Raw genomic sequence first — 23,078 nt, forward strand, 5'->3', positions numbered from 1 at the left:
TGCCAATGCGGAATCTCGAAGACTGCTTGGCCTTTCAAGATGTTCTGCATCATAATAGTGTACCTGCACTGAAGTTGTGCACCTGATATTTGATTCATGTCCTTGACCTACTTTTTCGGATTGTGACCGAATTGATAAAAAAGAACCTTTTTGATCACAACTTGAATAATTTTCTTCTGATTTTCACGATGTTGAGTTTTATGGATAGATTGTAGATGGGGGCACATTTTCTTTTCTTAGGTTACTCTGTCCTATCACTAAATGTTGAAGGTCGAGGTCATATGGCGGTCCAAACAAAATATGCCATCTTTGGATCGTGGGCCAAGGGTAAGTCATAGGTGATCGTCAAGGGTAAACCAGGGGAGGCTGACCCATGGCGATTGCTTTGTGATCGCAGATATCTAGTTCATTTTGCTACAGTTTTTGAAACGAATATCTTCGAGATGTTTTATTAAAGTCTACATAACCCGATCTGCATCAGGTTATTTAAATAGGATGACTAAATGTATGTATGTATGCATGAATCTTATAGAATCGAAAACTGTTTGGCCAATCAACACCAAATTTTGCATACGTGCTTTCAGTACCTAGTATCGGGTCATGGGCATAAAATAATTTACCCCCTCTCCATTCGATTCCCCACCCCACATCCTTCCCCACAAGGGTGGCGACACTGGTTCACATCCAGGGCTCGGCATCAATGTGTGCGCCGTCCTTTGGATGTAAATTAAACTAGACATTCCATCTGCCAGCATTAATTGGTGGATGATAAAGATCCCACACTGTCCTTTGCAAAGAGTAGACGAGTTATCACCGGCACCCTGAACAAATTCCAAATTCCTGCCATCTTGGTGGAATATCCAGGGTGGGAGCGGTGACCCATCCAGGATGGTAACCGAGATATAATGAAACTGCCTCGGTAGCCTTATGACATGAGAAAGATGAACAAACAAACATACGAACTGGCACACAATGTCTTGCCCTTGTGGAAAGAAAACATTTAATATTTCTAGTCCATAAGTAAGTGCTGGCATATGACATTGCCAGCTTTACAGCCTCTCATGTAGGCATATGTTATGATTTAACTCTCCGATTGTGGAGCAAAATTACAATGGCATTTTGTACTTGCATTCCATTGTGTGGGTACACACAAATTTGAGAGGTTATCTATTCATTACATATGCAAACAGGGCAGAAATTTTGACTCCAACTACCGTCCCACTCCCACCCGTGTTCAATCATGTATGCTTCATCCTGAATCCTCCTCCCTGCTTCCGTCATAAGTAGAAGCCCCAGAGAGGAGTAATTTGGAGAACCTTTTTCAACTTTCGCTTTCAATACCCACCGCATGGATTATACAGCACGGTGAAAAGAGAGAAAGAGATCTCTGTTGGCATCCATGTTGCTTTGTTCTTGTGCAGGGCAGAGATGTGACTCGGAACTTCAAGGTTTTGCCAAAGCGTAGTTTTACATCCAGACAGCCAACGGCCGAATCACCATGTCCAGGCACGTTCACTTTGATCACATGGAAGAACATCAATAAACCTCCCATGTGTTGCCTTGAATGCCTCCACTCGACATTTTATAATAACCCTTTGTGCCATTGCTTGTGGTTTTACAGTAAAACATTATCTACTGTTTTTTATCCTTAACATGTGATCGCAAATTCAAAGCGGTTAAAACTTTACCGAAAAGCAGGGACACCAAGCACATATCGAGAGCACCGTGACCGAATTTTTCAAACATTTCATTGATTTAACGTGCAAATGAAAGTGTTCTAAAGTTATTATTCGAGATTCGTCTGTGGCTTTGTTGATGCTAAACTTACTTTCAATATTGTTGTCATGAAGTCAGAAGTGATCAATGACCTTTTTGGCAATTTATTGATTGTCCTAATGTCATTGAGCCTGAGAACACTGTTAAAGAAGACTACGTATGGGAACAATTTGTCCGCATGTTCTCTTCGATTGCGGAAAGGATTGTGAAGTTTGATAACGACACACCCGGTGATATCATGAAAGAGAACTTGTATCAACCTGCATCCTTGTGTTGGCTAATGAAAGGGCAATCGAGTTGGATTTGTTACATATTCAACTGGAGAGTTCATAGAACACCTTACCCCACACATCCTGATACATATAATTCAATTGGAATAAAATTAAGATTTTAAAGGCTGTGTGAAGAAACAATTTTTGGAAGTTTACTGTCGTTGACGCAGCGTTTTCTACACCACCTTATTTAACACGTTACATTAGTTTTTCCTGCCTGCAGTTTGTGTCCTTTGTAACATCCTTAAAACAGTACGTTTCCTGTTTTGAATGATTTTCAATTTTGCTTGATTTTGCCAAGCAGACAAATGCACAATTTTTTTTTTAATCTCACTCCTCTGTGTGCATGCATTGTCAGGATAAATTCAAAGCCAACGTATTGCTAAATTACAGGTTCGTTTTCCAATTCATGTTGAAAATATAACATTGAATTGAAATTTAATTGTTCTTCGATCGTAAACTGATGTTTGTTGACGGACAGACGTGAACAACTTGCTTAACCCCGCTTTTCGCTTCATGTGCATGTGGTAAAAATTGCCTTTTTGGATACAGTTGAGGCTCATGAAAGAGTTAGTACTAGTACACTCAATGAATCAGGACGCAACAAGACAAAAGGAACAGCAGAGAGAGAGAGAGAGAGAGAGAGAGAGAGAGAGAGAGAGAGAGAGAGAGAGAGAGAGAGAGAGAGAGAGAGAGAGAGAGAGAGAGAGAGAGAGAGAGAGAGAGAGAGAGAGAGAGAGAGAGAGAGAGAGAGAGAGAGAGAGAGAGAGAGAGAGAGAGAGAGAGAGAGAGAGAGAGAGAGAGAGAGAGAGAGAGAGAGAGAGAGAGAGAGAGAGAGAGAGAGAGAGAGAGAGAGAGAGAGAGAGAGAGAGAGAGAGAGAGATAGAGAGAGAGAGAGAGAGAGAGAGAGAGAGAGAGAGAGAGAGACACAACAGAGCTAAAGGCCAAGAGAGAGGGAGGGAGACCCGGATAAACAACTGGCTCAGGGAGGAATGCGGGGCAGGAGAGGACGCACAGGGTGGACCAGACGGACAAAGAAGGAAACTCTCAAGAGAGAAAACTGGAAACCCAAAAGGAGAAAGCATTGAGGTAAGGTGGAGGGGGGATTAATGAAGGTAGAAAAGATCATGGTTTTGGATTGGAGACGATTTAAGATGGTGGCGCCTTTCACGATGTTCCCAGTCTGAATTTGCTCACGAATCCACCTCCTTACGTGTGTAATTAAAATATGGCCCCTGGAGTTGAAATATTCTTCTACGTCCTTGCAATTTCACAAGATCTTGAACATAATCAAAGTCGTGAAAGAGCCAAACTTCAAACTTTAGAGAACTGGGAAAGTATTCGTGCCAACCTTGGCTACAGTGGCTTGCAAAGTATTCACCCCCTTCCAATAATGCCACATTTAGGTAAATTACGGATTATGTAAAAACAATTTTTCCATATGAACTTTGTTATTCATAGCTGAAGAGATCAAACTAAACCCTGTTATTGTTGAAGGATGTTACATGTCAGGAATACCTGCAAAAGCACATGTACAAATCAAAATTCACTGGTTGCTAAAGTATTCAGCCTCCAAGGATTCTCCTGTACTTTTCACCGTCCATTGTCCCTTCTTTCCTGACAAGCTTGCCAGCCCCTGCTGATGAAAACAGCCCCATAACATGATGCTGCCACAACCATGCTTGACAGTTGGGATGGTGTTGACTGGATGATGTGCGTTGTTCGACTTGTGCCAGACAGACTGCCTTGAATTCAGACTAAAAAATTCAATTTTTGTCTTGTCCGACCACAAAACCTTTCTCCACATACCTGTAGTATCATTGAGATGCTTTTCTGCAAACTCTATACTAGCTTTTACATGTGTCTTTTTCAGAAATTGCTTCTTTCTTCTCACTCGTCCATGGAAACCATCTTTGTGAAGGGATAAGGATATTATTTATTGATGAACACCGATCCCCATCTCAGACATAGAGCCTTGTAGATCTTTGTTTCATTTATAGTGACATCCTGAACCAGTTTCCTGTTTGCGCGGCTGCTGAGTTTTGATGGGTGACCTGATCAGGGTCGAGTCTGGGTGGTATGATACGTCTTCCACTTCTTAATGATGGATTTCACCGAACTCAAAGGGATAATGAGTGACTTTGAAATGTTCTTATAACCCTCTCCTGAATGGTGCTTCTCCACCACTTCATGTCTGACTTCTTTGGAAAGCTCCTTGGTCTTCATGTTTGCCTTGTTGGTTTACCAAGTGAGTTGCACCTTAAAACTCTTTAGACGAGCGGGGAAGCTTAATTTTAAAGTTGAACCACTTGATTACATACAGGCAAAATGTATGACACTTATTTTTTTTAACCTCTCAAACAATTAATTTTCTCCTGCAGTGATTTAGGGTTAATTCGGAAAAGGGTTTGAATAATTGTGTAACTGAGAATCATACATACATACGTACACAACACATGCAAGGGGAAGGATAACAGCTGACGAGAACATGTATTTATTACTGTAGTCCCCTACCGGTTTCACTGGAGGAAATTATAGGTTTGCTCTCCATCCATCCGTCCCACCTGTGGTTTTTCTGATTGTTTTTTTTCCCATATACTTTAACATATTCTTCTGAAATTTGGTACATGGCTTTATGATATTTATAATAAGTTACAGAACAAGTTTGAGTTTCAGGGTGTTTTGTCAACTTTTCAGTTATGCCCTTTTTAACTTAGAAAATATCACATCGGTAGGGGACATGTATTACAAAGCAATTCTCACTCTTGTTACCTTTGCTATAAATTAAAAAAAAAATATATATATATATATTTACACATACTTGATGGTATTTATCATAATATTATATCCATCCTAATTTGGAGGCATATTCTCTTGATGTTTGGAAAATGTGTTACAAAACAGAACAGGCTTATCTCGAATGTCTTGGTTTAACATGCTGAAACAATGTTTATTTTTAATTTCACATAAAGAATCAGTATTGCACATTAACCCAGCACAATGTGGTGCTTCCCAATGCATCACCCCTATCCTGATGCTCTACATATATGAGCAGCCTCAAGAGGCTTCACTCATTGTCTCCATTACTCAACAATCGTCCATGGTGGACAGGCGAACAAGAACAGAACTTGGTAGCGCATACCTCTGCCAGGCTGAACAGTTTACGTTTTATATCCCACTGGAAGGCCAGATCTGCTGACCTTAACCAAAATCTAATCGGCTTGTTCTTGTCACCTACCCAACTCATCCACCAAGTTGTCATAATCCATCCACAACTTTTTGAAATATCATGCTATATATGTCGTTTTTTGGTGCCATCTCTCAATGGTGAAGAATCACTCAACAAATTCTCATTTCCAGATCAGATGTTCACCAAAACCTAATCACTTTGTCTTTGTCAAACACTCAACCTGTCCATCAAATTTCGTCTGAACCCTTTCACAACTTTTTGAGATATTCTATCCCGTTCACAGACAAACAGACAGAGGTGAAAAGATAATCTCCATCCACCTTCGGTGGTGGAGGTAAAAATGCTCCACAAGGTTGATGTGCAATCCATGTCAGTGTTGGCCGAGCCATGATTTCAGTCCACACACCTATATTTTCCTCCCCGAGTGAGACATGGTAATCCGTATAACCTTGAACTGAGCTATTCCTTCTACATAACACGCAGCCCATTCTTCTCCGCCTTCATCCTCCCTCATCTCATGCTCCTCGTGTCAGGAACGTGATCACTTGGATAATCTACGGCACTGTTTGGGAGTAGCTCCAAGTAACCATGGGTAGTTGTAGGCCGCTCAGTCCTTTGCATCTTACTTTGCATGCAGCAGCATAACAGGCGCCTGGAGCTGGCAATTGTGTACAGAACACATGGTTCTCCAAACCCCCCTCCGCCTTCTCTCATGTCTCCCCGTCTGCACATTATTACATCCATTCAAGCACAGTCAGTGCAAGCTTCCTCCAGCCAAAACTCCCTGTGTAATCCAACTTTAGGAAAGCTGACACAAAGAGAGCCTCTGTTACCCCCATTAGGCCTGTATTTCTAAAGTTTGTAGAACAAATCAAATCAGATTGTATGGATTAAATGTTTCATTAGGAAAACAAAACTGAACTGATGAAGGCTTTTCATGAGACACGTCATATGACAATCTAAGAGCACTTCCCCTGGAATTCTGTTGGCCATGCACAATGCCAAAACAAGCTTGATGAATTATTCAACATAAAATAACTGTAGATACCCAGTGGTTGCAACTTGTATCATTTACGTAATAATGTTGACATTATTCACCGCTGAAAACTGCTCCAGCTTTATTGCAACAATTTCTGAGGTTTTAAAGAATGTTTTCAATATAGGAGTCGTCCATTTATAACATAAGATATTTTTTTACTAGCGATGTGTCACAGGTCAATAAGAGCTCTGAATGGTTGTTGCTGTTGTTGTTGTGGTTCTTTGTTGAAGGTCGATTTTTGAAAAATGCACCTATTAGTCAGACAGCTGCTAGACTCCACCCACATTTGTCGCTTGACTTCACCCACCATGACAGCCAGACAAAATGATATGGCCGCCATATTGGTTTTCTTGTGGGCCGAACACATCAGGCATGTGGGCCTTTTCGAAGTGCTGATTATATACACTGCCCGGGTTTGTTGCGTCAGATTTCCATTGTCTTTGTTTGGGTTGATTATTATTTTTTATTATTATCCTGCCCAATTGTTGTGCATTGTGTGTTAGCTCTCATACGAGCCTCATCAATATATACAAAAAAAAAAACCTTAAAGGAGAACCTGCTTCAGAGTGCAAAAGCCTTAGACTGTGGCAAAGATTTATGTTCCAACAGGACAATGACCCCAAGCAAACAGCCAAAGCAACACTGGAATGGCTTCAGAACAAGAACGTGAAAGTACTTGAGCTGCCAAACAAAGCCCAGACTTGAATCCCATTGAGAATCTGTTGAAAGACTTGAAGATTGCTGTTCACCGACGCTCCCCATCCTACTTGACAGAGCTTGAGAAAATCTGCAAGGAAGAATGGGAGAAAATCCCCAAATCCAGATGTGCAAAGCTGATACAGACATACCCAAGAAGACTCGAAGCTGTAATTGCTGCCAAAGGTGCTTCCACAAAGTATTGGCTCTGGGGTTGAATACTTATTGATGCAAAACATTTCAGCTTCACATTTTCAATTAATTTGCAAAGTTTTCTAAAACCATTTTTCACTTTGTCATGATGGGGTATTTTGTGTCGATCGGTGATAAAGAAAAATTTAAATTTAATCCATTTTAAATTCAGGTTGCGACAACAAAATGTGAAAAAAGTCGAGGGGTGTGAATACTTTCTGAAGGCACGATAGCGTGTGTGTGTGTGTGTGTGTGTGTGTGTGTGTGTGTGTGTGTGTGTGTGTGTGTGTGTGTGTGTGTGTGTGTGTGTGTGTGTGTGTGTGTGTGTGTGTGTGTGTGTGTGTGTGTGTGTGTGTGGTCATTAAGCATTACAAATTCTCTTTGCTAGCCCTCCCTCCTCTCTTCGACCTCTCTCCCTCTGTCTGTCTGTCTGTCTGTCTCTCTCACTCTCAGGGAAGGGGTGGGGAGTGAGTCCGGAGAGCAGTGGGATGGCAGTATAGATTGAGGGGTGTGGTAGGAGGGTATGGGAAGGGGTGAGGTGGGGAAGGAGTGGGAAGAGGTGGAAGTTGGTGGAAGGAGGAGGAGAATGGGCAGATTTGGAGTCCGAGGGGGTGGGGCGGGAAGAGGGAGGGGAATGGGTGTGGTGGAGGTCCGTATAAAGGGGGAGGGGAAATTGTGGGGTGGGATGAGGGAGGGGGAAGGAGTGGTAGGAGGGACCCGGCATTGCCAGGTACTTTTGCGAGCACTTCATCGATTTAATCTTTGTATATTTTATGAAGTGCATTGTGATTGCATTCTGCAAGCAGCTAAATAACTCAAGTACAAAGAATGAGTAATCAGAACAAGCACTTCATTCAACAGTTTACAGATGTAGTCATTTTTAATGTGCATACAGAAAAAGTGAAAAATAAAACTCTTCTTTACATTCTCATTGGTTTCTAGACAATGCGGAGTCATCATTTGTGATTCTAATTGGAAGACAAACTTTTCGAGCCTGATCTGTAACTTATAAACAGAAGTGCAAAACAACCAGTAATTGTCACATTGTTGTAGCTGCCCCTACATTGTATATCGTTAACAGAGCCACTTTGAGTAACCACAACCGCAACTCCACCACCAGGCACAGGAGTGAAAGGATTAGAGCGTTCCCTCTGGATCTGGGAGGTTGGCAGTTTGAACCCTGATCGAGTCATATCGACAACATAAATGAAAGTTCCCTACCCCTCCTCCCCCTCCCCTCACACTTGCCTTCTGCCTTCCCTCCCCCTCCCCTCATGTATCCCTCCTCCAAAATCCGTCCCTCTCCACCGCCCCATTGACATCTCCCGGCAGTCTCCGCATGCTGTATTAATGTGCTGTTTTACTGTACCCCGTTTCATTCAATCCTGTATTACCCCTCCCCCCTTCTCTACAAGTCATTCTACCAAACACAAGTCCAGAACCCCTTCTCCTCATGCTTATCTCCTCCAAACCCCCCTTCCCACTTCCCCCGTCCTCTCTCCCCCATCCTCCTCACTCCCACCCCCTCCTGGAGTGTATAGCGATGTTTGATGAGTCTACCTCCCTGCCCCCCTTTCCTCGCTTCCCCCTTCGTAGCCCCCACTTTCTCACCCCTTCTCACTCCCACACCCCTCCTTGCTCCCCTCTCTACCCCTTCTCTTTCCCTCCTCTCTCTCTCCCCTCCCTCCTCTTTCCCTCCTCTCTCTGTCCACTCCCTCCTCTCTTCATCCTCTCTCTCCCCTCCATCCTCTCTCAATCCCCTTCCTCCTCTCTTCATCCACTCTCTCTCCCTCCAATCCCAACTCTCTCTCTCTCCTTCCCCACCCTCCTCTTTCTCCTTTCCCTCCTTCCTCTCTCTCTCTCTCTTCGTCCCCTCCTTCCTCTCTCTCTCCTCCCTCCCCCTCCCTCTTGCTCCCTCTTTCTATCCCCCCCTTAATGTCCCCATGAGTGAAGCGAAGTGTTGTATTCGCTCGTCGATATATATATATATATATATATATATATATATATATATATATATATATATATATATATATATACACAAGCCGGTAGGCGACCATGGGTCGCCGAGCATCTGATGACCTTTGACCCCTGATCTGAGTTAATCTAGTACTAAGTACTTACGAAATTGCAATCGAATCGGTTAACCCGTGTATGAGCAAGGGGCGTTTGAATGGTCATTTTGCCTGAACAATGCACTCATTGACCTTTGACCCCTGACTAAGCCCAGATAGGTCAATATGTCCTGAAGCAAAGTTGTAGCACCCATTGAGTACTCTGTTCCTATGAACTTTCATTCGTATCGGTTAACCCGTGTATGAGCAAGGGGGATTTGAATGGTCATTTTGCCGAAAAATGCACTCATTGACCTTTGACCCCTGAACTAGCCGAGATAGGTCAATATTCCCTGTAGCAAAGTTGTAGTACTCATTGAGTACTATGTATCTATGAACTTTTATTCGTATCGGTTAATCCGTGTAGGAGCAAGGGTGCCTTGAATGGTAATTTCGCCCGAAAAATGCACTTATTGACCTTTGACCCCTGACCTACTCGAGATACTGTAGGTCATTATGCAAATGAACAAAGTTGTAGTACTCATTACGGTCTATAAGCATGTAAAGATTCATTCGATTCGGTTCAACCGTCTTGGAGCTAGTGTACTTTGAATTTTCAGCGGGAATGCTCTGGCCCTCGGACACCCAAGTTGAGAGGGTCACCATTTGGAAACTATAAGACATCGAAAAAAATGGAGGTCATATAGGGGATAGAGAATCACCTTAAGATTATGCAAACCAAATCTCAACGGGTTCCATCGACTGATAACTACTCGGTATGTTATCACGTAATTTGTTGTTTTTTCATACCACGAATGTCTCAATTTGTATGAAAAGTACCGAAAATGCGGTTTGATATCGGAAATCCCCAAAGTTCGAGGGGTTGCTGTGGCTGAACAAAGATATAAATCGAAAATCCGGCTCGATTGTTTATGTACAATGCATTCCAGATGATTAGTGTGAATTTTCATGACCATCCAACCATAACCCTAGGAGGAGTAGCATTTGGCGTGAAGGCACCTCCAGCTCTCGCATATTATCGATTTTTGCCCTTTGACCCCTGACCTAAGCAATATTGGTCAATATGTCCTGAGGCAAAGTTGTAGTACTCATTACGTGCTATGAACCTGCAAAGTTTAATTTGGATCGATGCAATCACCTGGTCACTAGGGGGCCTTCAATTTTCGCCAATTTTCGGGCATACCCCATTTGTAGGGGATGCTGCGGGTAAACTATTCCATATATCACAAAACCAGTATATATTTGGTAGAGCATCACCTGTCGATGATGCATGCCAAATTTTATAAGCCTACGTGGGATAATGGCTTTCGAAATTGATTTCGTGTGAACGGTACCGATTTTGAAGGTTTTTCGGCTCTTGCTCGGGAACCAAAGCGTCCCTAGCACCCATCACAATTTCCAAAGCACTCAGTCATAAGATGTACCTACCACCCGAGTTTGGTCAAAATCGGAGCACGTTTACTACCAATTATGCTGATGACAAACGAACAAACATCCAAACAAACAGACAGAATTACTGACAATAAGGGTCACCTATTTTGGCGATCCAATATATATATATATATATATATATATATATATATATATATATATATATATATATATATATATATATATATATATATATATATATATATATATATATAATATATCTTCTTCTTCTTCTTCTTTTGGCTGCTCCCGTTAGGGGTCACCACAGCGGATCATCGGTATGATCCGCATAGTGATTTGGCACATGTTTTACACCAGATGCCCTTCCTGACGCAACACCCTAGTCGCCTCTTACGACACAGGGATAATATATATATATATATATATATATATATATATATATATATATATAGTTGTAGTTTTTGCCGGCGTCGACCGTTACGAGCATGACCCTCGATGGAGGAGTGGGACCGCCTCGGCTCGATCGCCCGGAATTACAGATCGTTGCCCCGGATAAGTCCGGAGTCGACGGTTCCTGGTTCTTTTGGACCGAAATACGCTAATGGGTAGATCACGTGGGGTCGGGTTAATTGCAAGCTTCAACTTACCGAAGTACCCACGTGATCCAGATACCGGGGTACTTCACCCTCGGCGGAATTCGTACGGAAGCGAGCCACTTAAGCGAGCCCGTTCCGTGTGCGATGCCGAGCGGTTGTATCGCCGAGCTCCGTCGGCCCGATTGTCTTGTTACCGGGGCACAACTGCCAACTAATCCCTCACACACGACACATTCAGTCAAGACCAGAAATGGACACGACGAGCTGAATACATTGAACAAATGGGGATATTTATTAAATGATAATGGGGAACGAGGGAACACGTAAGAGCAGAGCTACACTGAATATAAGGCAAGGCAATGCAGATATATCCAGGAAAACACTCAAGCAGTTCACTACTTACTCAGACTGGCACCACAAATGGACACACACACACCCAGACAGAAATGGACCTCCTTGGGTCTTTATTTCGGCTCTCCAGTCGAGGAGGACAGTCCGGCTGTGAGAGCCACGGGCAGCAGGCTACCTGGCCACGTAGTGCGGCTGGGCGTCCCCTTCTCTTGGGGGCTGGTGTCGCTGTAACAGCCAGGCGCAAAGGGACGACCGTCGGCTCTGGAGCCGGGACGAGGTCGTTGTATGAGAAGTCCAGGTGGGCGGTCGGGCAGCGCTGAAGCGGGAGGAGAGGGAGAGACCAGAACAGACCGACTAAATCGCCTCAGGTTGCCTTCCCGAGAGCTGACAAGTTCCACACCAAAAATCTCCTCAGAACTCTCGAATCTCCTCAGAACTCTTTCAGGTGCTTGTCTCCTCCCCGTTTGCTCCCCCATTGGACACGGAGCATCGTGTGATTTCCCCGTCCATTCCCGATTGGACAGGCGTGCAGTGGGCGGGGTACTCCCATCCCTCTGGGCGGAGTCTCCAGCGGGGGAGTTTCATGGCTAGGCCCACCGCTTCACCTCGATTGGTCGAGAGCCACCGTGTGGCTCCTCCCCGAGCTCCGCCTTCCTCACACCGGACGCCCTTCTGCGCATGCGCCCTCGCATTCCTCTCATTCGCCAAATCGAGCGGAAAACCCCGCGATTGGCCAGGTGGAGGAAGCGAATGCAGGTGAGGGCGATGCAGTGTGGTCAGCGGTAATGTCGGTGGTGTATACACGAACTAAAAGGAAACCAAACTATGATAATAAACCACAGCGCAGGAACATTTAAATACCCGTTAGACTAGGGCAAAGGGCTATCTATAAAACACGTACTTACCAAGATAACTAATCTATAGGAACCTGAATGGTGTTCTGTGAATTTCCAGAACCGCAACAATATATACATATATGCCTGGTGTTGGCTTAATGGTTAAGGGTGGTGGGCTTGGGATCCGAGAATCCCGAGTTAAAATTTTACCTTCCTGTTGAATTAATACCAGCTGGGGTTGACTCTGCCCGTCATCCTTCCGTGGTCGGCAAAAATGAGTGCCAGCATGCTGGTTTCCTCCGTCGGAGTGATGACCCATCCAGGATTGTGTCCAATAGCCAAGGAGACTGCTTTGGCAGCACCAACGCTCTGCACAGTGTATGGTCCTAAAGGATGGATGGAGACACATATCTCGATCGATATATATATATATATATATATATATATATATATATATATATATATATATATATATATATATATATAATATGTTTATGTAAACAAAAAACAAGATCCGTGCACCCAGGAAGCTGTGAAGCCATGCGACTATATGTCTATTAATTATGTACTGCTTAAATTTCAGTTGCACCCTGACGGTACAGATGTCTTAATTACGTACTCTTGGAATGTACCTTTTAAACCTTTCGAACCTTTCAACTGTTGAGACCCCTTAGACCTTTGAAGACCCCCAAGATCCAGAAAGACCTCTAAGACCATTAAGACCCCCAAAAACCTTAAAGACCACAAGACCCATAAAAAATACTCAAGACCCCTAAGACTTTAGACCCTTCAACACCCCAAAGACCCCTAAGACCCTTAAAACCCATTAGACCCTTAAAACCCAGAAGACCATGAAGATCCCAAGCTCTTTAAGACCCGAAGACCCTTAAGACCACTTTTGCCTTCAAGACCTTTATGACACTTTAGACCTTAAGAACTCTTCACCCTTTCGACCTTTTAGATTCCTAAAACCCTTAGACCTACACACCCTTAAGTCCCATTTCAGACCACTTTGACCTAAACACCATTTAAACCCCTTACACCCTTCAGACAGATTAGACAGCTTGGACCCTTGACCATTTAGAGATTTAGACCACCTGGACATTTTTAGACCCTTTTTACATGCTTGAGAGATTCGACCATTTTGACCCCGAAGACATGAACTGTGATCCAATTCTTCTCACTGCTTGTAAATGTCTCATTGGAAGTGGGTCATTTAATGGAGTGTGGGTGTGGGGGGGGGGGGGTGGAGTACCCTTTAGACGTTTAGGCCATCTCAAAATCTTTAAGCGCACACCACGCAAGCATCTACAGTCTTCTTCCTGTAGTGTCTTAAGCAGACCATACTTTTTTTCAACAAGTGATGCGCAAACTCGACCCACCCAGGAGGTGGATGTTCTGCTCGTGAGGATATAAATTGAAGTGAAACTTGTGAAAAAAAAAGGATCTTTGTTGACACACAGCTGTTGTGGTGGTTGTTTTTTGTGTGCTCCTGCATACTTTTATATATTTTTCTATTGCTTTGAAAAGTATTACTAGATATAATTTTGTGTGCTCCTTCTGTATTCTAACCTAACTGAAGGGTTCCTGTTGTCGTGGACTAATAAAAATGGGACCATTAGATCCCCTGCACCAAACTCCTAATCCTGCTTCTTCTTCAATGTGGAAATATGGGCTTTAAAAATAGGCATCTTTATGTTTAAACGGACACTAATTTTTGTTCCAAGTAAATCGATTATTAGGTTTGTAACGGTACCATTTGTATTATTATACGACAACAGGAACCCTTTGGAATAAGGCTTGACGGAGGGACGGACGCTTCTCCTTTTTTGTAATAGACATGTATATTATAAAGGTACAAATTGTTTGGAAGTGAATTTTTGCTTGACCTCAATAACCTCCCCAAGGTGTTTTTATTCTTTAGATTTTTTTTATTACATCTAATGAATTATATTTAAACACAGAGGGTATATAAATATAACAATAAAAAACCTCCTCTCGGTGTTAGGGTTATGCGAAATAAAGAATACATGAATATTACTGCATCTGGTAAGATTCCCCACTTTCTTTAGGTATAATTTGCCCATCCCTCCTCAACAAAAGGATGAAATTTTGAACCACAACCCTTTTGTTGAAAAAGTTTTTTGAAACTTTTTGGATGGTTATTTGAAACCAGCACCGACATATTTTGACAATTCATACGAGAAAGGCCAGAGCTGTGGTTTAGAGGACATTCTCCCAGCCATAAAATTCTTATAAATAACAAAAATAGTCTCTAGAAACCACGACTTTAGAGTTTCTATTCACACAGTAATAGAGCACATGTGTGAATATGATGCAGATTCACACCAACGCAACTGTGCCCTGCAATAACATCCTGGCATTAATTACCGTCTGTTCCACCCATGTTGGCCTTGTCTTTCCCGGCAGCTGCACCTCAAGGGCTCACGCAGTCCTTTTTGCCAATACTATCTGCACCATTTCAAAGATATAATAGCCATTAAGAAAATAATGAAGCTATATCTGTCATCTATGTGAATAAAAAGAGTCTCTGTTTGACATTCCAACACAATATTGTTGTTGCTCTTGTTTGTCTTTGGCTTTCCTAATCTCTCAAATCCCATGTTATCCCCATTATTTCTCTCTCAGCACTTCGCACATCGTCACCAAACTTTTGTAGGCATAATTATCAGTCATATAATTCTGCAACGGTATCTGAATCTTCTTCCAACTCCTCCTTTTTTTTCCTGTTCGGCCCAGTCGAAAATAGACTTTGCACAAAGCGTTCACCATTCTGGATGATGTCATGGCATTCTCGTGGGAGGCGCTTCAAACACCATTCTGTCACGGGGTTGCTGTCGTTTGCGATGGCCCTAATGTCCTATCACATTCCTTAACGTATCACCAACAGTCCTTGGGTGTATCAACTCGGTGGACAGCTCCACCGGTGTCATTCCATCATCGGATTGTTCATGTTGGTGTTGTTCCTTGGCCCTCCCAACCCACTAAATCCTATTCCATCCCATCACTTGTCCTTATAGGGTATACTGCTCTAAAAAAAAATTGTAGTTCAATTCATGTAAAACACCCTGAAAATAGGCCAGCCAAGAAAGACAGCGCTGCCCACCGAGTCTGGTTTTTGAGGTGACGGTTGGTTCTCTCAGGGGTCTCTCAGGACTTTCTCAAAGATAATTTTCCGGTCGTTGGTTGTCACGTTTTGACTGTTTATTTTGTTACCTCCATGTTTACTGTGTATTCCAAGTTCGGTTTTGTTTAAAAATTTGTGCTATTCAGTGAGTTTTCGTCAATCTTGTCATATCGGGTTTACTTGAGGCCTACCCGTCTTCCCGTGTATTTGCACGATTGTGTTTATTTGTATTTTCTCCCTATTACCATCAGTTCTTATTTTCTCTACTTTTCCCACCGTCCTCCTTCTATCCCTCTCAACTATACCCTCTGCTTCTTGTCTTAAAATATAAAAATATAACAAAAAACCCCCCATTTCCCTCCTTACCATATTCCCCACGTAACCACTTGACTTCCTATACCGACTCTTATTCTTCCTTCTTCCGCCAACCATCTTCGTTCTATTTGAGCTGACCCACATTTCACCATCTAGATTCACGATTTTTTTTCGTCAACCTTTCCTTTACCTAATCTTACCTAATCTTTAAAAAGCAATGAAAATTTTTTTTTTTCTTTATGTCTTTTCACTTCTAACCTTATACCTTCCATAACAACGTGTTTCTCTACCCCCTTCTTCTTCTTCCTGTTACTTTTGTCGACCTACCAGCTCCCATCTGCATTTGACCAATCCAAATTCATTAACACCTTCACGATTTTTCTTCAACCTTTCCTTTACCTTAAACTCACATAATCTTTATCAAAAACATAAAAGCAAAAAAGGGTCTCTTAAAATGTTTCATCTTTATCGTTCACACCTGGTGTTGGCTTAATGGTCTCGGTGGCGGGCTTTGGATCCTCGGATCCTGAGTTCAAATCCCGCTCAGCTGTTGAATTAATACAAGGTGGGGTTAACTTGGCCTGTCATCCTTCCGAGGTCAGCAAAATGAGTGCCAGCATGCTGGTATCTTGTGTCGGAGTGGCGACCCGTCCAGGATTGTGCCAAATAGCCAAGGAGACTGCTTAGGCCTAAGTCACATTTGCTCTACGGTGAGGATACGGCGGCCGTACGCCCTCTGAATTGACAGAAAAGTGCGGCGGCCGCTGAGTTTCTGCGGTGGCCTCAGGGTGGCACTACGCCGTTTGGCTATCTTTTACAGGTCGTAAGGTCACCGTGGAATTATAACGCGGAGTTATAACTTTTTTCATTTCTACGTTCGCCGTAGCAATTCGACAAGCTGAAAAAAATAAAACTGGCAAAAGAAAATAATAATAATAAAATTAACCCACTCGTTACCGTCCGTCTGGCCGCACGTTCGCCTTAGGGCCCCCCTGCAGTCGCCTTGAGGCTACTTTGCATCTGCCTTGAAAATTCTATGGCCGCCACAGGGCCCCCTTAAGGTCACCGTACGGCAACCCCACGTTTTCGGTCTCCGCAATTTATAAACACGCCGTGCGGCTCCCCGAGATATAAAAACATATGTGACTGCTACATTGTGTGACCGTGGAAATACTGCGGCCGCCGTATAATTGCTAGTGGCCGTAGATTTTGGAGACCCCACGGCCGCCGTGGCAAATGTGACTTAGGCCTCAGGCAACACCAACACTCTGCACATTGTATGGTCCCAATCTCTACCTCTCCTTTTCCTAAACTCACGTAATTTTCATCAAAAACATAAAAACAAAAAACGGTCTCCTAAAATGTTTCAACTTCATCTTTCACACTTGTGGTTCTCGGTCTTGCATCATGATTCACTACTCCTTTTTTTTTCTTCTTAAAAAGACTTTTCAATTCGACCTTTCCTTCATCCTGTGTCTAAAAAGTCCAACTGTTAGATTTTTTTCTCCATTCTCATAACTCTCCTTTATTGCATCCCTCGCATAATGTCTTTAATCATGTCTCTGACTTTAAAAAAATTTAAATCCCAGTTTTCAATGCATGTTCTTGTTCCATCAATCGTCCTTTTTTTTTTTTTTCTAACTTCAGTGCCAATTCACACCACCTCCTTCCAGCTACCGACTCCAAACTACCATTCCCATTTTGCCCCTCATCGTACCTCTGCTCTTCGTGCCTCTTCACCGTCTTCTGCTTCAGTTTCAGCTCCTCCTCTGTTGTCCCAACGTGTGTGATGTTCTAATATCTATGGGCTCCATTCTAACCGAACAGATATCTCATTCTCTCAATCAGTACACACCTCAACACCACAAACATGCTCCGTATTTCCTCTCATCACACCTTTCCCTCTTCCCAACCCTTCAAATCTTGTACCTTCCCCTGCCCACTCCCTTCTTCAACATACCACGACCAAGTCTCATCCGGGGCCATCGCTCAAACCTGACAGATCTTTCCATACAGGTTACCACTGACAAACTAGACAGAATCTGCTTCACAGAAACTTTCCTACTTCAAGACGTCTCTTCTGGTATGACAGACCTGAGCCTCCTCTTGGTGGAGGAGTTGCTCTCTTCATCAAAGACTCTATTCCTCACTCTCCATGCACTGCCCTCACTTCCCCACAGCCCCAGAAATACCTCTGGCTACGGCTTCCCCTCCTCTCCCACCTCATGTTTATATGTGTGTTGTACCATCCACCAAACAGTGCTGACTCCATTTATATCTTGCTCTCTGAAAACATGGACCAACTACGATCCACTCATCCCAACTCTCTCTTCCTCATATGTGGTGACTTCAATTGTCATCACACCAGTTTTTCTGGGTGTGGGTACCTCCCTCACCTGCCATGGCACTTCAGCAAAAGGCTAAGCCTGGTGTTGGCTTCGTGGTTAGGGTGGCGGCTTGGGATCCTAGGGTTCTGAGTTCAATTCCCATTGGCCGCTAAATTAAAATACACCAGGAGGTTGACTCAGCCTGTCATCCTTCCGAGGTCGGCAAAATGAGTATCAGTATACTGGTAAGGGGGACACTGCATCAGCGGCATAGCTGCATCCCAACTAATGATGCAACCAGCAGCCACAGGCTAGAGAGAGAGAGAGAGAGACAGAGAGAGAGAGAGAGAGACAGAGAGACAGAGAGACAGAGAGAGAGAGAGAGAGAGACAGAGAGAGAGAGACAGAGACAGACACAGACACAGAGACAGAGAGAGACACAGAGACGCAGAGAGACACAGAGAGGGAGACAGACAGAGAGAGGGAGAGACACGGAGACGGGGAGAGAGAGGGAGAGGGAGGGAGAGAGGGAGAGAGGGAGAGAGGGAGAGAGGGATAGAGGGAGAGAGGGATAGAGGGAGAGAGGGAGAGCGGGAGAGAGAGGGAGAGAGGGAGAGAGAGGGAGAGAGGGAGAGAGGGAGAGAGGGAGAGAGGGAGAGAGGGAGAGAGGGATAGAGGGAGAGAGGGATAGAGGGAGAGAGGGGGAGAGAGAGAGAGGGAGGGAGGGAGAGAGAGAGAGAGAGAGAGAGAGAGAGAGAGAGAGAGAGAGAGAGGGAGAGAGAGAGAGAGAGAGAGAGAGAGAGAGAGAGAGAGAGAGAGAGAGAGAGAGAGAGAGAGACTGAGACTGAGACTGAGACTGAGACTGAGACTGAGACTGAGACTGAGACTGAGACTGAGACTGAGACTGAGACTCTGCTACTCATTGGGACTGACAGAATTTGCCAACTTCCCAACCCGGATCTCAACCAAAGGTACTGCATCTCTTCTGGATCTGATTTTGACCAATTTCCCTGAAAATATCTGCTGCTCTTCCTTCGCTCCAATCGGTTCATCTGACCACATGCTTGTCAAAGTGGACATCTCTCTGTCTGTTATTAGAGAACGACTTCAGCACCGTCGAGTCTGGCATTTCACTCAGGCCCACTGGCAGGGACTTTAAACAGCCATCAAACTTCTAGACTGGTCTCCCATCTCTACTTTTGCTGACATCAACTTGTCATGGGATTTTCAAAGAAACTTGTTCTCTCCCTCATGCACAGATTTATCCCATCTCATCTTCAGTTGTCCTACCCTTCCTCCCGCCCATGGTACATTGAAGCTTGTGGCGAGCCAGTTGTCCTGAAACAACTTGCCTTCACCTCATTGAAGACAAACCCAACTGAAGGCAATCTCAGTTCTTTCCACAAACCTCAGAACAAGTGTGTATCTACCCTTTGGAGAGCCAGAAAACAACATCTTTCTAATCTCATTTATGAACTCTCAAACCTGCCTCCCTCCTCCAAATTCTGCCCATCGAGGTAACTCTGTTCTCGTGCATGTTCCCCCTCCATCCCCTCCCTTCCCTCAAATGGCTGCACAGCTGACACTGCGCATCAAAAGAATTAATGCCAAAACTCCATGTTTGCTTCGAAATATTGTGTCCCAAACCCATCGCTTTCTGTACCCACCTTAACCAGTCACACCCGGCTGTTCCTGGACTCTGTGTCTTTTTCTCCTGACTAAGTGGAGAGCTTGCTGTCAATCCACAACTTAGATTCTGCAACCGGTCCAGACGGCATCAGCCCACGTGTCCTAAAACCCCGCTTTGCTGCTCTTGCTCACACCTTCTCTGTTCTATTTACCCTCTCATTTGCTCAAGGTCATCTGTCGTCTGCATGGAAATCAGCAAACATAACCACCCTGGTGGTGATGTACCAAAATGTACCATAATGTACCATTACCACAAACTTCAATGCACCAAAAAACAAAAAAAAGGTGCAAGAACAGATCCCTGCAACCACACACCAACCAGCCTTCTCCAAACCATCACCAAGGTTATGGAATCCATCATCGCTACAGAAATTTAATCCTTCCTCTTCTCAAATGATTTGATTTCCGATCATCAATTTGGATTCAGACCAGGTCACTCTACCCTGGATATGCTGCTTCTGCTCTCCCATCAATGGATGGAGGTCCTCAATGCCAGACAGGAAATCCGAGCCGTATCCCTGGACATATTGCGTGATTTCGATATGGTCTGGCACCCTGCCCTGCTCACCAAACTCTCTCCCTGTGGTATCCAAGGACATCTGCACTCATGGATCGTAGACTTCCTCTCCTGTCGCAGCCAATGTGCGTTCCTAAATGGAGTTCTTTCATCCCCTCTTCCTGTGCAGGCTCGAGTTCCTCAAGGTAGCGTTCTGGGCCCTGTTCTTTTTCTGGTTTTCATCAATGATCTCTCCGACTCTCTGGGAAATCCTATTTATCTTTTTGCTGATGACTCCGCCCTCTGCCGTACCATCAGTCATCCCTCAGACCGGCAAGCAGCAGCTTCTTCACGCTCTGCAGATACGGATAAAATCACAAACTGGTCCAACACGTGGAATATATCTTTCAATCCAGACAAATCTCACACTCTTACGATGTCTCTCCAAAAGCACCATTTCGACCCCCCCCCCTTCAACTACTTTCTCAACAAGCCTCTTGAAGTAGTCCTTGCATTGAAGCTTCTAGGTCTTTCTATCTACCACGATCTTTCCTGGGAAAGCCACATTTCCAACCTGGCCTCCAAAGCCAGTCTCCGAATGGGCATCCTCCATCGTGCAAAGTCCTTCTTTGGTACACCTGAGCTCCTGATCACATACAAAGCTTTCGTCCACATCATGATGGAGTACTGCTCTCCCCTCTGGATTGGTGCTTTCGCCTCTCACCTTTCTCGGCTTCACGTTGTGGAAACCAAAAACATTTAGGATCATTGGCATCTCCCGCGAGGAGGCTGATTCTTTGGGTATCTCACTCTCTTACCGCAGGCAGGTCTGTGGTCTTTCCTTCTTCTATTGTCTCCTCTCCAGCCTTGCCCTCCCCTGCTCTATCTGTGATATGTGCCCCCCCCCCCATATTTCCACAGGGTGCTGAAGGTCCACCAGCCAACCCCTTCTGATAAAACTACCAAAAGCAAGAATCGCTGCTCATCCTCAATCTTTCATTTTTTCTTTCTTACCACCTTTGGAACAAGCTCCCACACTCTCTTCAATCTCATTCTTCCTTCCATTTCTTAAAAAAACCACCTTTTATCTCCCCCCATCCAAAACTACAATATTTTCTACCCCCATTAATCCACCCCAAACCCACCTCCATCAAATTCCCTGCTTTCCTTCTTGAAAGTCCCTGTCATGTAAGGACCTAAAAGTCCCTGTAGTGTCCATCTTATTTACCCTGTGTACCCGTCCCATCCCTCTCCCTTCCACAGATCTCCTAATGTCTCTTTTCCCCACTGTTTTGTCCTTCCCTCTCCTGCCCCTCGTATCTCCTGCTCCCCTTGTTGTACGTTCTGTGTGTTAGCTCTCATATGAGCCTCGACATTGTATAGAAAAAAAAAGAAAAAAAGGGCCCCGAGGAGGGAGAGATCGCACCGGACATTCTTAAAAGGTCTGCTGTGTGACATATTCTGATCCATGCTGACAAAGACCAACAACCCTGAAACACATGTCCATGCCCCATGGATGTTCCCTCTCTGGGGTGAGCTGGTCTATAAACTTGAGAATGAAATTATTTTCCCGGTATTGGCTGCAGTACAATCCCACGGAGATGTTGGGGGCTGCAGCTCATGCCTACGAGACAGAGCCTATGCAACTGTCAAAGCAGAAGAGCCTTAAAATCATATACATATACATACACACACACACACACACATACACCAGGATCCCGACATTTGTGGGGGATACGTTCCGGGAAAACCCCGCGAATGTGGGGGAATTGTTTCAATGGGAAATGGGGGGATAGGTTCCGGGGATTTCCTGACCCGCATAAAATCTGTGAGTGTTTTGTCATTGCTACAATGGAGACAAGGGGGATAAAGTTGTCATTTCATGGTGGTTCATGGTTCATGAAAAAGGCCACAAATGGTGATACCACTAAATTCGGGGAATTGGTACAATGGGGACAAGGGGGATATCGTTATCGGTTCGTGGTGGTTCCTAGTTCAAAGAGGAAAGTTTTTAAAGTGTAAAATGTTTTCCACCACGAATGCACAATTACAGTTTCATGAAAGATGCTCAAAAATTATCAAATGACAACACCAGGTCCCGTTTCCAATTTATTGAAGAATGCATTTTAAAGGCCCTTAACCACACCGTACCGGACCGCAAAATGAAAAACAACAACAACAACAACATCATGTACTGTTTCAAATTTAAATCAAACAAATACAGCACATGTAACTTTGCAAAATGATGATGATGATGATGATGATGATGATGATGATGATGATGCAGATGAGGCGCGCCGGGTGAAATAAGTCTTGAAAGTTGATATTACCCCCTGGTCGAGCGGCTGATTGAGGAAGGTGGTGTTCAGCAACAGGAACATGACCTCAACGTTCAGGTGAGTGCCGTTCAGGTCCGTGGGGTGGCAAGAGCGTTGTCAAGCAGTAGGACTACCTTGAACAAAAGGTTCTTTCCTGGTAGGTACCTCTCGATCTGAGGAACGAAACAGGTATGGATCAGTGCCATAAAATGTTCAGACGTCGCCCATGCCTTCCCGTTCGCCCTCCAGTACACGACCCGCACCTGCTTGTTTTTGTGATTCAGCGCACATGGGTTCCAGGTGTGGTGGAGCATCATGGGCTTTACCATGAAGTCCCCTTCGGCATTTGCACAGAGGAGAAGGGATACCC

At 44.2% G+C, this 23,078-nt stretch overlaps 1 protein-coding gene and 1 long non-coding RNA gene across 5 annotated transcripts in view; one reads left to right on the forward strand and one right to left on the reverse strand.

The window, feature by feature from the left end:
* Nucleotides 1–23,078, reverse strand: part of LOC147035645 (uncharacterized) — a 121,565-nt gene that overhangs the window by 52,928 nt on the left and 45,559 nt on the right. For 2 of the 4 annotated variants that reach the window (XR_015049192.1, XR_015049193.1), the window contains exons 2-3: nucleotides 22,721–22,881; nucleotides 12,626–12,801 (exon numbers count right to left, since the gene is read on the reverse strand). Coding sequence is in view for 1 of the 4 variants with exons in the window: in XM_085845842.1 (XP_085701968.1) it covers nucleotides 12,626–12,801 (176 nt within the window). In the remaining 3 variants the exon portion in view is untranslated. Of the gene's footprint in view, nucleotides 1–2,776; nucleotides 7,065–12,625; nucleotides 12,802–22,720; nucleotides 22,882–23,078 lie in introns of those variants that run through there. The other 2 variants (XR_015049190.1, XM_085845842.1) reach the window with 2 other exon arrangements.
* The window catches only part of LOC147035646 (uncharacterized), a 28,421-nt gene continuing 8,384 nt past the window's right edge, over nucleotides 3,042–23,078 (forward strand). Inside the window, exon 1 of the long non-coding RNA XR_015049197.1 lies at nucleotides 3,042–3,137. This is a non-coding gene — a long non-coding RNA (uncharacterized LOC147035646). The remainder of the gene's footprint in view (nucleotides 3,138–23,078) is intronic.

Source organism: Eptatretus burgeri, chromosome 1, assembly GCF_056783735.1.
Source record: "Eptatretus burgeri isolate ZD-2024b chromosome 1, Ebu_testis_v1, whole genome shotgun sequence".
In the NCBI taxonomy this organism is placed as follows: Eukaryota; Metazoa; Chordata; class Myxini; order Myxiniformes; family Myxinidae; genus Eptatretus; species Eptatretus burgeri.